The sequence below is a fragment of the Melopsittacus undulatus genome, chromosome 1, assembly GCF_012275295.1.
Source record: "Melopsittacus undulatus isolate bMelUnd1 chromosome 1, bMelUnd1.mat.Z, whole genome shotgun sequence".
NCBI classification, from domain to species: Eukaryota; Metazoa; Chordata; class Aves; order Psittaciformes; family Psittaculidae; genus Melopsittacus; species Melopsittacus undulatus.
Window position 1 is genome coordinate 149,988,629 of NC_047527.1, and position 12,918 is coordinate 150,001,546.

At 39.3% G+C, this 12,918-nt stretch overlaps 2 protein-coding genes across 3 annotated transcripts in view; both read left to right on the forward strand.

Moving 5' to 3' along the window:
• Positions 1–1,125, forward strand: part of LOC101867866 (solute carrier family 12 member 7) — a 56,108-nt gene extending 54,983 nt beyond the window's left edge. For both annotated transcript variants that reach the window (XM_031047978.2, XM_031047979.2), the window contains one exon: positions 150–1,125. In XM_031047978.2, the coding sequence (XP_030903838.1) occupies positions 150–241 (92 nt within the window). In that variant the 3' untranslated portion in view covers positions 242–1,125. The remainder of the gene's footprint in view (positions 1–149) is intronic.
• Positions 1,126–2,859: 1,734 nt separating this feature from the next.
• Positions 2,860–12,523, forward strand: LZTFL1 (leucine zipper transcription factor like 1). Its single transcript, XM_031048021.2, has 10 exons — positions 2,860–2,919; positions 4,317–4,441; positions 5,001–5,195; positions 5,671–5,731; positions 6,538–6,606; positions 7,600–7,665; positions 7,790–7,867; positions 10,070–10,243; positions 10,885–10,988; positions 11,760–12,523. Exons 1-10 carry the CDS (start codon positions 2,917–2,919, stop codon positions 11,776–11,778), a joined length of 894 nt encoding a protein of 297 aa, XP_030903881.2. The 5' UTR covers positions 2,860–2,916; the 3' UTR covers positions 11,779–12,523.
• The last annotated feature ends 395 nt before the right edge of the window (positions 12,524–12,918 follow it).

The window sequence follows — 12,918 nt, forward strand, 5'->3', positions numbered from 1 at the left end:
TATGTTATGGGACAGTAAAGGGTGACACAAGAAAACTCCTTCAGGAAATTGTTGAACTTGCTTTTTGCATTATATATCTGACTTATAAAGGTATTGGTGGCTTGTTTGTTTCTTTCCTGAATAACTTCCTTGACTTAATGATATTCCAGACATCGAGTTTTTAGAAGTTCTGACAGAAGGTCTGAACAGAGTCCTCCTGGTCCGAGGCAGTGGACGTGAAGTGATCACCATTTATTCTTAACCTGTTTGCTCATTTTGGTCAGATACCCCCCAGATGAGAAAACAAAGATCTTTGCCACAGTTGGAGCAGCTTCATTAAGAGTTCTAGCGCATTAAAAATTACCTGCAAGCTGAATCTTCTGATGATGTGTTCTGGTTTGTTTTTGTTTTTTGTTAAAAGGTTATATTTAAATTATATTTTAAGAAGATAGGCTTATGTAGAAAATATTTCTGTAGTGAACGAAAAACGGTGGCTGGGTTAGAATATTCACATGTATAGCATATTCTGACACTTGTTAAACTGTGGTGAAACACAGGAGAAATTAATGCAATGCTATATTTAAACATCTAGAAATGCAAGCAGTTTTTGATTGGTTTAATCTTTGTTCTGCATCGAAACAAAAGGGAAAGAATTTAGGAAAACTTAGCTTCCTCCCTTACCAAAATGCTGCTATGTTGCTTCTGTTGGGACTAGTCCTGGCCCAGGAAACTTCAGTCAGAAATACATACAACCACTCAAACACGTATATTATGTGCATAGAGTGTTTCCCTTGAAGTTCATTATTTGCCACACTTGTTTTAAATAACATTTCCCTTTTTAAAGTACTTTGGTAGCTGAAGCCTCCCAAAGACAGCAACAGTAAATTGGTAAGTTGTGTGGGGTTTCTTCATGAGCTACTAGTGGTTATAGTGTATAGCATAACTATGCCAGTGAAACCGAAGAGCATCCAACCGGTAGGAAGGCTGTGGTACAGTAACTCTGCCTGGCTGCAGTCACGATTGTAAGTTGATAAACCACAGCAAGTTGGTTAATGAAGTGCAGTCTCTTGTTTTCAAATATGTATATTTTGAACATGTTCTATGTATGTGCTGCTGTTGAAAATAAATCTGCTTTTCTGGACTGACTGAGCCCCTGAGCGTGAACAATGCTGTGTAAGTACTCAAACGTTAATGCTTCTGTCGGAATTCTGCCTCTTTTTGGACACTGTTAAGTTTCCTAAATGTTTAAAACCTAAAGTGGTTGGGGATTTTTATTGAGTGTTGGAAGGTGTTTCCACTCTAAAAAGTGTGATTTTATTTAAGCATATATAAACTATTATTTTATAGTGCAGTCGACACCTCTGTTGCTCAGACTGGGATGCAGGGCCCAAATACACAGCTAGGCTTAAGGCCAGTGCTTTTATCATAGCTCTCTTGGGCAAAGCAAAACAAAGTTATAAACAGCAAAAGCTGAAAGCAGCCCATTGCCAGCCCTGCAGTTTGCACATCCACAGAAGGAGCACAGAAAGATAACCAGATGACCTGTTGAACTTCAGATGGTTCACAAACACTGCTGGGACACACTAAAAGGCAATGCTGAACTCCAGGAGGCACTGGGTATAGGTTTAATCTTTGGGGTAGGATTAGGTTTATGTATAAGCACTCATAGGTACCCTGGGAGCACACCAAAGTCCTCCAAGGCCCTTGGGTACAGTGAAAGACACATGTATCAAGTACATGAAAAGGCATTCTCAGACCACTGGGGGGGGGGGGGGGGAATGTCGTTGGATACCTCTGGTGAAATCCAAATGGCTCTTTGTTTTTCTTATATATAAGAATATATCTGTTTAACAGTAATTCTATAGAGAAATTCTTAGTTCTGACATGTCTTGAAGATGAGAGCCTTTAGAAGATAAGATGGCCTGATTCAGTGAGGTAAGAGTTGCTTATTCATTGTTCCTTTTAAAGAACTGATTGACAATGAGATGTTTTGGGTTTAGCCCTAAAGAATCCTTTTGGATATGCTCTGTAGACACTTTACCAGCTTGGCACTGAAACCTCTTAATATATCATGCCTGTCATTGCAAACACCTAATAGTAGTTGCAGCATCAAGAAGGAAAATAGGGAATTGCTGTCTTTTGGGGTTTACTGGGGCTTTGGGGGGATTATGCTTTACCTATTGTTAACAGAATTCTCATCCCTAACACGTGAAAACACATGTATTCAGCCTCAACTTCCCCTCTCAGGTCACTCACAGCTCAATTAGCACTCACTGTTCTTTCTATAACCCTCTGCTAGGTTAGGGTTGGTTAGATTAAGTTTAGGGGTTAGGGTTAATGTTGGGGTGGGCAGGGTAAAGGTTAAGGTTATGTTGGGTTTAAGCCATTAGGGCTGTGATTAGGGGTAGGGTTAATGTTAAGGTTAGATGGGGTTTAGGTTTAGCTAATAGGGTTAGGGTTAATATTGGAGGGGTTACAGTAAAGGTTAGGTTTAGGGTGAAAGTTTGGGTTTAAGCTGTTACGGTTATGATTAGGGGTTAGGGTTAATGTTGGGGGGTAAGGATTAGGGGGTTAGATTTTGTGTTAGGGTGAGGGTTTGGGTTTAAGCCTTTAGCATTAGTGTTAGGGTTAAACCGTTAGGACTCCGGGTTATGGGCTGGGTTATAGGTTCAGGTCAGTGCGAGGTTATGGTCAGTGTTAGTTCAGGGCCGTTCAGTGACCGGACGCTACATGGGGGACACATACACAGCAGGCACCGGCAGCAGCCGGAGCCGTCGGGGCCGAGAGACGGCTGCTCCTGGTTACCGGCCGCCGAGCGGAGGGGAGAGTCACGTGAGCTAGCCGCCGCCAATCGGTGCGCAGCTCGGGCGCTCGCGAGCCTTCGTTCTCCATGGCAACCGTCATCCCGTAGGCCGCGGCGCCGGTGCATGGGCCGCCATGGTGAGTACCGGAGCCTCCGGGCTCCGTCGCTCCGGGCACCGCAGCTCTGCAGCCTGGGGAAGCCGCTGCCCGTTGCCGGGGGCCGGCCCTGTGGGCAGGGAGGCGGCCTGTGGTCCTGCGGAGCCGGTCATAGAGCGCTGCTGCCGCCGGGACCCCTGTTGGTCGCTGCGGAGAGCAGTGGGGTTGGGGGGTTGCGGGATGCAGCGGCCGCGGCTTGGAGATCACGGGTGGCTCTGTCCTGCGGTTATGTATTTATTTATGAGTTTAATTTCTTTGGGGGCTGCTTTCGATGTTGTGAGGTTTCAGCACTGGTGTTCCCATGTCTTCCATCTGCAACGAGCAGAAACCGTTTATCCAAAGAAAACTCAGTAACAGCAAAGGAAACATTAGTTAAGCTTTTCATGTGATTTCACGTTTGTAAGATGTGGAACACTGTGGAGAGTCATCAGACCTGAAACCCCATTGTGAGAGCTTGTTTTGTCTGCTGCTACTGGTGCCTCCTACACTGCCTTTAGTTTCCAGGCAGTCGAGATCGGTGCTCAGGTTTCAGTGGTGCCCTTCCAGTATTGCATTTGCATTGGAGCGACCCTGTGCAGCTGGATGAACAAGGACAAGGTGCTCAAGTTAACTGCCTGAGTTGCTACATGCTGTCTCCAGCATCAACAGTACTAACTAATAGTACTGTAGTCAATGAAATTGACTTCACCTTTGGTTGCCTCAGCTCTGCAGGAACTCTAGTGATAAACTCACATTCATGCCCTGTTGTGCTGCCTGCATGAGTGAGATTTATTCTAATAGAATTGGCCATGCTGATATTCCCTCTTTTGAAACAGAGGTGCACATAGAAAGGCCGGTTAGTCAGGTGTAAATCCACTTCTGTCTTCAGTTGACCTGGGGATGTTTTTTCTTCTGGGCAATAGGCTATGCAGAAACAAGTTCAACTTATCACTTAAGATTGTATGGGAAGCCTCAAGGTTTTACACATAAGCTGACAAGGAAGCATAATATACTGTCCTGCATGTTTTTATTAGTACCTCTGTAAATGATACATATTTAACTTCATTACACACTCATGCATGTAATACAAAGACAAATTTATCCGAGAGCTTTCCCTCCACTACGGTCCTTCTGGTTCTGATCCCCTGGTTGTGTCTCTCTCTGATTTTGTATGACTTGCCTGAGGGTACTGGTCTCTTGAGGCCCTACTTCCATGTGCCTTTAAAGAGGGAACACTTATGTGAGGTATATATATAACGATTACATGTATGAAAATATGGTTGTTTTCTACCATACTAGTTAATGTGCACAAAGACTAGTCAGAAGACAAGTCTCCACAATGCTTCTGCTCCTTTTTACTTAGTGTATATTCATCTCTGTGCTTATATCCTTGTCCACAGGCAGAGCTAGGCCTTAATGAGCACCACCAGAATGAAGTCATCAACTACATGCGCTTTGCTCGTTTCAAGCGCAGCCTGTGTCTCAAAACGGTGGATTCTTGTTTTCAGAACCTTAAGGACAGCAGGTACCATGGGGGGGGGACACTTCTGAAGAATAAGCCAAAATGTGCTAGCAACAGGTGCAGGCTTAAATGCTTAATGGGGTGAATTATCTCTGCTTACACTTGTATGTTCTTAGTGAGGAAGAAAGACCCAATAATGTTCCAAATGTTACAAATCAGTTTTAAAAGGAATTGTTCGGAGTCTTAGGCATTAACATAGATATTGTCAGCATGTCATTGCTTTGTATTTTGCTTCTGATATCTAAAGCTGATACAAGCCTGCAGCAGAAGTAATATAGATTTCTATGATTTTGTTCTGTTATTACTTCTGCTGCAGGCTTGCATCAACTTTAGATATCAGAAGCAAAATGTCATGTCATATTCGTGACTGTGATGTTTCCAAGAGAAAATTTAGGTACAACAACCAGTTAGTAGTGCCATGGTCATTGTATAACTAGTCATAGTGGATATTTTCAGAAGGACATTGCAATATATAAGGTTGGTATCTGTATAGTGATGTCTCATAACAGTGCAAAACTGTTCACCTTTATCATACATGACTCATCTTGACTGCTCTGTTTAGACTTGTTGAGGAGACCTTCACAGTTGATGAGGTGGCAGACATGCTGGATGGACTGCAGACTATTGTACACAGTGAAGTGGAGTCAGAGCTCATAAATACAACTTACACCAATGTGTTAGTTCTGCGGCAAATCTTTTCGCAGGCTGAGAAGTGGTACCTGAAGTTACAGACAGACGTCTCTGAACTGGAGAATCGGTAACATATATTAGGCTGTATGGAATGCTTTTCAGTAGTAAGAAAGCTTCAAAGTGTTGATTATTCACATTCTTTCCCTAACCATAGAAACGTATTCTTTTACATTGTATCAATGATAAGTCTTCCAACTATGTACTATCAAGATACACAATAATTTCACATTTGTTGTGAAGATGTTCTCACTGGTAATACTTGAATTAATCAGTTAAAGAACAAGTGATAGGATTTGATTAAAACCCTTTTGTTTTCTGAGTAGATTATGTTTTAATCAAGGGTGCTAAATCATATAGTTCCAATGCATATACCATGCCATTTCATGACACGATCTGTTGCACTTATTGCATGTGCATAGGTCTTCATTCTGTACTTGTGATGAGAATCTTACATGCAATAAAGAGTATAGCATCAGTGTAGTAAAATGTGTTTCATAACACAGTTCTGTTAGTAAATAATTGCCCTTCTTTTTCTTTTCAAGAGAATTGTTGGAGCAGGTTGCTGAGTTTGAAAAGTCAGAATGTGTATCTTCGAACAAGAAGGTAGGCTTTTATTTTAATTAAATCATAATCATGTCATGTGGAGTCATGGCAGGTGTTGAAAATACTTAGTACTGGCTCCTTGTGCTTAAGAGAGAAAAGCTAAACACAGATAAAACCACCTTTTTCAAAACAATCTTTGAAAGCCTCCAAAAAGTGGCATTTTGTAGTTCGGCACCGATGCTCACACTGAATTGCCTTGGCTGCTTCCAGACTGTGGGTTCTGCACATCCAGGGCATGTCTCATAATCCTCATCCCAAAATCAGACAGACTAGGGATGTATTGGAGCATCTCATTCCCTTGTAACTGGGGCATTCACTTGTCCCAGCATGGAATCAAGAGCTGAGAAGATTCCTCAGCAGAGCTGTGACTGTAACTTATATGGCATGATTATGGTTGCACCTTACTTGGTTTGTAGTATAAAGGTATATTTAGTTGATATAGATTATATTTGAACACTTAAAACACTATTTGGAGCTGTGTAAATATTTTTTAACCTTTATAATCACTCACATGTTTTCTCCATTTTCCTTCCTCCTTTTTCTTTCACTTGCTGCAGCATTTTGTAAATTCTTTTGTAAATTCAAATTTGCTACCCTTTTATCTCTCTGTGCATTGTTTTTGTTTAGCTGAAAGTGCAGAATATAACTTTGGAGCTAAGATACTGGTAAAAAATGAACTAAGAAAAAGTGATTAACAAAAGAAAGCCAAACTGACTGTCGGTGCTTGTTTTACAGATTAAAGACACACTTTTCTTCCTCTTAGAAATCTGTATAATTTACATTTTTAACCTTTATTATTTCTTTAGCCCAGCACAGACCTCATTAGACCAAAACTGGCTCCATTAAATGAAGGTGGGACAGAGCTGCTAAACAAGGTAAGAACTTGTCTGTGCAGTTGTGATCAATGACCATTCTGCTTATTCAGCTGAACTGAGTAGCCGTACAGCAATATCCTTATAACATGCCTGTTGCTGTATAGATGTCAAGGCAATATACCCCAGAACGTAAATTAAAATGGTAATAAATTAATAAATATTATAAAGCATCTTAAATTTATCGTGTAGTTATGGTCTCTAACACGTATTTCAATATTGACCTTCCTTTTGAAAAGACATTTTGGCCTTTGAAATTATTTGGTTTTCCGTTTAATGAGGTAAATTAGTAGAAACCAGTGTTCAGTTTGTTCTGTTCAGCTGGCTGACTTTCCAACAGGGAAATAAATTAGGATATGTAGCTGGCTGAAATAGTCACGTTATCAAACATTTTCTGTATCACTCTAAGTCAGTCTTGTTACATTCAGTCTTTTTTCTTTCGTGAGCTGGTTAAATTCCTCCAAAAGAAACAAGCATTTGAAGAATTTGGAATTGCCTAGTTTTGAAAACATCTCATTTCCTACTTGCTAAATATTTTCATCATTCCAAAGCACATTCTACTATTTAATGTTACCAATAGTTTTTATTAGGTATTGAACTCGCTTGGATCAACTGAACTTTCCTCAAATGCCACACTTCTTACAATACACTTCTGAGTGATGAGCAGCAATGAGACTTGTATCTCTGAACATGCAGTTTTCTTTATTTAATCTTGATACTAACAAGATGCTAAACTTGCAAATCTCAGTTCAGTAAAGCATATGACAAGTTTAAGTAAGCAGCCCTGTATATTACAGTGCAATTGGAGACTTCCATTTTTGCTGACTGAGGCAGAAAGCATAATAAATAAATGGATTGCTGATTTCTGATGAAGGCTGTTTTGATAAGCATTTTGGAGTTTTCCTAAGCTATAAAGTGTGTTTTCTTACCTGCAGTATTTGGAAAATTCAAAATGGCATGAGTATTCACACCTTCTTTTCATTCATTAACCCAAAGACAGTTGCTTCTCTCCAAGAAGAAAATGAAAAATTGAAGACCAGACTCAAGACCATAGAAACACAGGTAAACTGGATACTCAATGCAGTTTACATATTTGGAATTACCTAAATGAGAATCCCATGGTTATTATTCTTATGTTTTCAATTAAAATATGTTTCTGAGGTTTCACATTTTCTATGGATCACAGGCTACAGCTGCACTCGACGAGAAGACCAAGCTAGAGAAGTTACTGAAGGATACACAGATGATCCAAGGTGATCAAAAGGTAAATATAATCAAGATTTCACCCACTACCACCCCTGTTTAACACAACTGTTGCCCATACAGTTGGTCTGTATGGTGTGTTTCTTTTCTGGCAAATACAAAAGTTCGAGTTAGTCTTGCCGTGCTCCTGCTGAATTTGCCTGTTCCTGCTGGTCTGTCAGTTGACAGACAATCCAGAATGCTAGTTGATGTTATGACATGTATTTTGTGTCCCATAGACCATGATAAATTATTACCAGAAAGCATTATTCCAGTTACTATCAGGAAGTAGCTTTGCAGAGCTCATATTCTCAGGGGTGATATTTGTCTTAACAGATAAAATGTATTTCTGTTTGTTTCTTCCCATTTTACTAATGAAAGAATCATATCTAACCTGGTTTTTATAGCAACAATAAAACACTAATTCTTTCAAGCACTTGTTATGCTTGATATTGGCGTGGACAAGACAGATTTGTGGCTCTCACTTCAGACTTTAAAAGCCTAAATACTTATATGGAAGTATCCAGTGTCCTATATTCTGAAACATAAAGCTTTGCTGCAAACGAGTCAGATGGCAAATGCTTGATTTTACATAGTTCTGCCCATATCAGCATACAGTCAAAACGGCTTCACCTTTATTTTGACTACTTGAGGTTATTGTTTGTTGTAAATGAGGATTCAAACATGGTGAGTTGCTGCTGCAGGGAAAAATCCCAAAACATGAGCTAGAAGACTGCAGGTTGACATGGATAAATCCATTCAGGACACACACAGTACGGGTTTAAGCTTGTACCTTTATTTTCTCAATAATTAGAATTCTCTAATGAGAAGTTTGTTCATGTGTGATTTTTTTTCCTGAAATTTATAGCATTTAAGTTCAAACTTTTAACAAAAATAGAACATTTTAATCCCATCATTTTGAGAAACAGACTTCTTGAAGTTCTGCAGTATTTCCAGATTTAGAAGTGAAGTTCAATATCATAAAACATTTCTGCTTCTGTTTTCATATTTTAATCCTGATTTCTTTTCATTTTGCTTTCTAACTGGTTTATGGTATGTACTTGGCTTCCTTAATACGTTGTGATTTTATCTAGTCACTTTCAATATCTGTAGTCAATAATTTTAGTTATTAGGAAACTTGATTTAGAAGTCATGGAAAATAGTTCTTTGTTTTGTTAAGCCTTAAATTATTACAGGTTTAAAATATTGAAGGGGTTTATTCAATCCTGGCCAGCAGTGAGGGTAGGTTTAAAAGAAAAAAATCTCATCCTACTTTGTGGTTAAACATTAATTGGCCTCAATGTCAGGGCTGCTGAGTATCATTAGCTTTCATATCCTAATTTGGTGCTTCTTCAGCTCTTACATTTTCTATTTACAAGCATATATATATATATATATATATATATATACACATGGTTAAAACTAACCAGTAAGCAAAGTAAGCCTTTCTTCTGTAGAGGTACTATTGTCAACTGGTTTCCTATGCTCAAATCTTATCCTCCCTGCAGAAGGAGCAGACCTTGCCTAGTTTTAGTTTTTGTTCCTTTGAAGGTGCTACTGGTTCAGCCTCATCCTTACTCATGACGCGTTTGGGAGTTTGAAGCTGAGCTTTTGAACCTGAGAGGTTTTTGCTCTTTGTTTTCTAATGGAAATCCATAGAACAGTTACATGAATATAATGTTTTATGACCCAGAACTGATGGTCAGAAGAGCATGGGTTTTTTCTTCTCACAAGGGAAGTTGCTTCACAGGCAACAGTGGAGGCTGTCTTTATAATGCATGTGAGAACAGTGCAGTATTGGTACCTGATTGATGATAGTACAAGCCTTAACACTTTCATCCTTTTCTACCTGTACTACACCAATGGCTTTTGAAATGCCTGTGATACTTTACTAGGTAATTTCTCATTATATGTTTCACCCTGTGGCTTCACCTAATTCCTAAAGAAGTGAAATACAGGAACCTGAAATCTCAGCTTGGCAGAGCAGACATTCCAGCCATCTCTATAATGCATTGATTAACAATTTTTAAAGTTCTAAATTAGTAAGTGCTTTAACTATTCATGTACCCACTCTATGTGGAATTCTGCACTTGACATCTTATTTTGAAATAAAATATTTATATTTTATTTTATGACTTATTTTATTCTTTATAAAGTTATAAATTTTTGACATTTTATTTCTTCTCTGGCATTTGACACATTTTAAATATTTCTTTTGCTGAAGACTAATGCAAACCAGGATATTGCTGAGCTGGAGAATAAAGTGGCAGCTTTGAAAAGCCAGTTTGAGAAGACTTTGAGTGACTCTACTGCAAACCAAAAGTTCTTGGAAGAGGATTTGGTGACAACAAAGCATGACTTGCTGAAGGTTCGGGATCAGCTATCCACAGCTGAAAAGGTTAGCATGTTGTAATGTAAAGATGAGATCCTTACTCACATTTTAACTAATTAGTAGTTTAACAAGGATACACTTACAGGATGCAGAGTTCACCGAGTCACACTTGTGCCCTGTGTATTGTTATTTCAGTGGAAAACTGCATTATCAAATAACAAAACCCACAACTAACTGCATGATTACAACTAGATGAATCATAGAATCATCTTCATTGGAAGGGACCTGAAGATCATCCAGTTCCAACCCCCTGCCATGGGCAGGGACACCTCACACTGGACCAGGTTGCTCCAAGCCCCTGTGTCCAACCTGGCCTTGAACACTGCCAGGGATGGGGCAGCCACAGCTTCTCTGGGCACCCTGTTCTTAAAGGGGTACTTTAAAATCTCCCTTTTTTCTGCTAAGGAATTCTGGAATGCAAAGTGTAGCCTCAGTCTTCAGAAGATTTTTAGTCTGATTTAAGTAGAAAATAAAGTTTCTGTCTCTCTGAGTAATCTTATTTGAATTTATAAGCTGACCTCACTTACATTTGACTGAATTAGAGAAACCGCTGGCTTGAAACTTGAGGAGGAAAAGGCAGTAGTTTTGTAGGAAATCATGTTAGCCTGGGTTTCAGATGTAAATAATGCATTGATGTTATTATGTAGGAACTGGAGAAGAAATTTCAGCAAACAGCTGCCTATCGCAACATGAAAGAGATTCTCACTAAGAAGAATGAACAGATAAAGGAGCTACGTAAAAAGCTTTCCAAGTAAGTGGTGCTGTTCTGTCTGTCCCAACAGGATCCTGGTTCTAGATCCATGTTCTGCTCCCATTTGGTTTTTATTAATATGAAGCTGTCTTTAAAACAGACTATGAGTTTTCCCTTAGCAATAACTTCTAGTAGGCTGTTCCCTGATTTTTTGGCCAGCCAATCCTTTCAATGCATGTTAGGTCAACAGGACTGATGTGTGCAACAGCAGCTACAGTGTAGCAAATAATGGGAGAATTTAGGATGGAGAGGATGCAAAATACTCACGGGTGTAGGAGATAAGCCCCCAGCTGCTACACAGAGAGATATAGGTGGGAGATGTACCAGATGCTTTGGCATTATCTTGTTTCTTCCACATTTGTTTATGGGAATGAGAAGTCTGCAGGGATAAACCTCTATTGAGTAAGGAAAGATGCAGCCTGGACATTATATTGTGTAGAAGGCTTGCATTCTGCAAATGTCAAGTGAACTTTGGCAACATGGATACTTAGACCTATGCTATAGGAGGACAGAGGTGGGACTTAAAACTTCTGTTTAAATTTCTGTCTCGAGTTTGGGATTTGTGGGGAGGTTCCTGGTCATTCCCTCATTCTGCTGCTTGTAAACTGGCCAATTCTAACAGGAGAAAACAGTCCATACAGTTGTCTGCTCTAAGTCATACACTTGGCCTTGATAGGAATGTGTCAGTAGTGGGAATAGTTTATTCTTGAGTTTAATACTTTCTTCAGAGACAAAGTATCTGTTTTAATGATTTTTGTTTTTAATCTTCAGATACGAGCCAGATGACTGAAACACAGGAACCATCTCATCTCTCAGAGACTGCCATAGAAAGAAAATTAGACTGATACTATTTTTCAGTGATTTTGGGATTGAATAGTATATTTTTTGCTTCTAGTGCTTCAAATAACTTTGTATTAATCCCTTACTTCCTTGTAAACGTTTGATTTACAGGTTTCTATAACATGAGTAGTTCCTCTGCTCATGTTGTTCACCATTGACATTCCTTGAGAAATAGCAAAGAGGAGCTTACTGAAGAACTGAGATCATTCCCTACAAAGAAAGTTTATTTTTGTTAAGAAAAGGAGAAAAAGGGAGAAAAAAAAAGAGGCATTAGGGTTTCTTGCTGTTTGAGGTAGAAACTCCAGTTACTTGTCTGTAGTTAATGTAGCCACAAAGAGGCATTATCTGTGCAAATTCCAACAGTGGAAGTAAAAAGTAGGAGGAAAAAATAGAACGTGCTGATGGTCAGTAACATTTTGCTAGAGGATGTTCATAAGATAGTGAGGTAAATACGCTTTCTAATGGAAACACTGGGCCCTTTCAAATAGAGACACTAACTGAAGTTAGGCTTTTCCACTTGAATTTATTTGAAACAAATATGGACATCAAAAGGCAGGTTCTGATTTTGCCAGTATTAACACTAAGATGATAATCTGAAACACATGGGAAGGTTGCTAATGGAGCAGCTTTCTTGGGAAATAGGTTATTTTAGATGCCTTCATCTCCTTTCTTAATGTCACCTCACCAGAAAACAGCTTACTTCTCCCAAGTCTTTTACTTGTAATCCTCTGCCTTGCATTTGTTTGACAGCCTCTTAGTAGTGCATTCTACCTGTTCATCTGTCCCTGTTCATATGTATGTTGTATTCTATTCTAAATAAAAACATTATGTTTTCAAACATTTGATCCTGAAGGAGCTGGTTTCTATAGGAATGTGTTGTGTAGTTTTCTTGTTAGTATCTGTAGAAGGGAGCAGCAGCTCAGTGAAGAATCTTGCTAGAAACGTGAATGTATAAAACACAGATCCATGCACAAAGCCACACAGCATCAAACAACTGTGATGAACTGTACCAATGGCAGGGCTGGGCAAAGGGTGCTGTAGGTGTGTGCATGTAACTGGGCTTGTCTCAGGAGCTGCTTGAACTGAAAGG

Coding starts and splice junctions, on each gene's coding strand:
- LZTFL1 (XM_031048021.2), top strand. Junction 5,196..5,670: donor GTCTCTGAACTGGAGAATCG/GTAACATATATT, acceptor TTTCTTTTCAAG/AGAATTGTTGGAGCAGGTTG. Junction 7,666..7,789: donor TCAAGACCATAGAAACACAG/GTAAACTGGATA, acceptor TATGGATCACAG/GCTACAGCTGCACTCGACGA.